This window comes from Aplysia californica, unplaced genomic scaffold, assembly GCF_000002075.1.
Source record: "Aplysia californica isolate F4 #8 unplaced genomic scaffold, AplCal3.0 scaffold00011, whole genome shotgun sequence".
NCBI lineage: Eukaryota > Metazoa > Mollusca > Gastropoda > Aplysiida > Aplysiidae > Aplysia > Aplysia californica.
The window spans coordinates 1,364,858-1,366,624 of NW_004797281.1; the positions used below are offsets into that span (position 1 = coordinate 1,364,858).

The 1,767-nt window shown below is 38.2% G+C and overlaps 1 protein-coding gene across 1 annotated transcript in view; it reads left to right on the top strand.

Annotated features, from left to right (window-relative positions):
• Positions 1-954: 954 nt before the first annotated feature.
• Positions 955-1,767, top strand: part of LOC118477167 (leucine-rich repeat-containing protein 38-like) — a gene marked incomplete at both ends in the record, with an annotated part of 1,639 nt that continues 826 nt past the window's right edge. Inside the window, 1 exon segment of the mRNA XM_035970391.1 lies at positions 955-1,026. Within this exon segment, the coding sequence (XP_035826284.1) occupies positions 955-1,026 (72 nt within the window).

The window sequence follows — 1,767 nt, forward strand, 5'->3', positions numbered from 1 at the left end:
CACACACACACACCCACACACACACATATTCTCTCTCTCTCTCTATCTCTATCTCTTCTCGCACGCACACACATACAAACATACGTACACACACTCACACACACACACACACACACACACACACACACACACACTTGCGTGGGGTGAGGGAATAACTATTCTGCTAGCTGCATATATGTCATTACGAAGATAGCCCTATTGTAAAATGATAATTCGAAGTTCTGAATTTTCTAAGTTTTTTGTGGTAAAGGATTCTTATTGCTTTCAGCGACTACTACTGACAGATGATCAGAGAAATACTTCCACAGACTGTAGTAATATCCATTTCCTATAGGTCTGAGATATACACGCGTAGAGCCCTGAAAACTATCTCCACAAATCCAAGTTCCAGAACAACTCCTCGTGGATTTAAACCAGGATCTTTGGCACTATGGCCCAGCATGCTACTACCAGAGCTATCGATTTTCTAAACAAGAGTGTCTGTTGGCATTATCATCTCCCAGAAAAAGAACAGGATATAAAGTATTTTCTCTACACAGCTTACTGAAGTAGAAGAAAGGAGAATACGAGATCAGCTCAAGTACAGCCTACGAGTCAGCCTCTTTTGCTGTGATATTATATCCGACCCATCTCGTCTTCTAAATCATGTAAATATGTGTGCGCGTACGTTTGAGTATGAATGTTAGAGAATAAAGGCTGTTGAGAGAGGGATAGAAAGAGACAGAGACAGAGACAGAGACGTAGAGACAGACAGACAGACAGACAGACAGACAGACAGACAGACAGACAGACAGACAGACAGACAGACAGACAGAGACAGAGACAGAGACAGAGAGGAGGGATTTGTAGTACAACAAGATACCCAAAAGAAGAAAAAAAGAGAAAGAAAGAGAAGAAAAGACATAATTTTTTGAACTTCCATCTTTACCACCAATCTGATTTCTTAAATTCCAGCATTATCAAACACTCACACGTGAAGACTATCGCGACTGGAACCTTTCGAGGATGTTTTCACCTGAAAAGAGTGTGAGTTTCTCTATAAATTATTCATAAATAAGTAAAGATAAATGTTTAATTTATGGCCAGTTAAATTACACTTTAAATAGTCATGGTTTGGAAAATTTACTTTAAAATAATTTTGTAGGTAAATGTTCAATTCCATCCTTTTAGTTGATGGTCTATCTATATTTAATATGTTGGGTTTGTACTGTCAGTTTGCGGTCAGTACCAACAAACCTCAGAATATAACCTACTTATATCTGTCTAATTACGTGTCACGACACTGTGGAATCAGGCACTCGTCAATTTTGGGACATATGGAGTTATTGGTATCATCTTAAAGCCTTGCTTTTGATGAACACAATATCCATATGTGTTAGATACAAGTCATGACATTGGCGATTGAAGGAGGTGGGGGTCACCTGGTTTCAAAGATAAAAATAGCTTGAAAATGGCAGTTAAACGTGAGTTTTATCTTTAGCTTGAGAGTGGAAACTGAAAATTTACATTTTCAATCATGCCTTTAATCAACGTTTATCAGTAAAATCCACACAGAAATGTGTTCTTTAATGAGCATGAAAGGTGTTGAATCAAAAAATTAAAATTATTTTTAAAATCCCGAACCTGCGGAAAAATGCCAATTTCTTCACGTTCATTGTTTTGAAGAGTAGATCTACCTGATTTCACCACGCCGTGTGTGTTAATATGTACGTGTGTGTGTGTGTGTGTGTGTGTGTGTGTGTGTGTGTGTGTGTGTGTGTGTGTGTG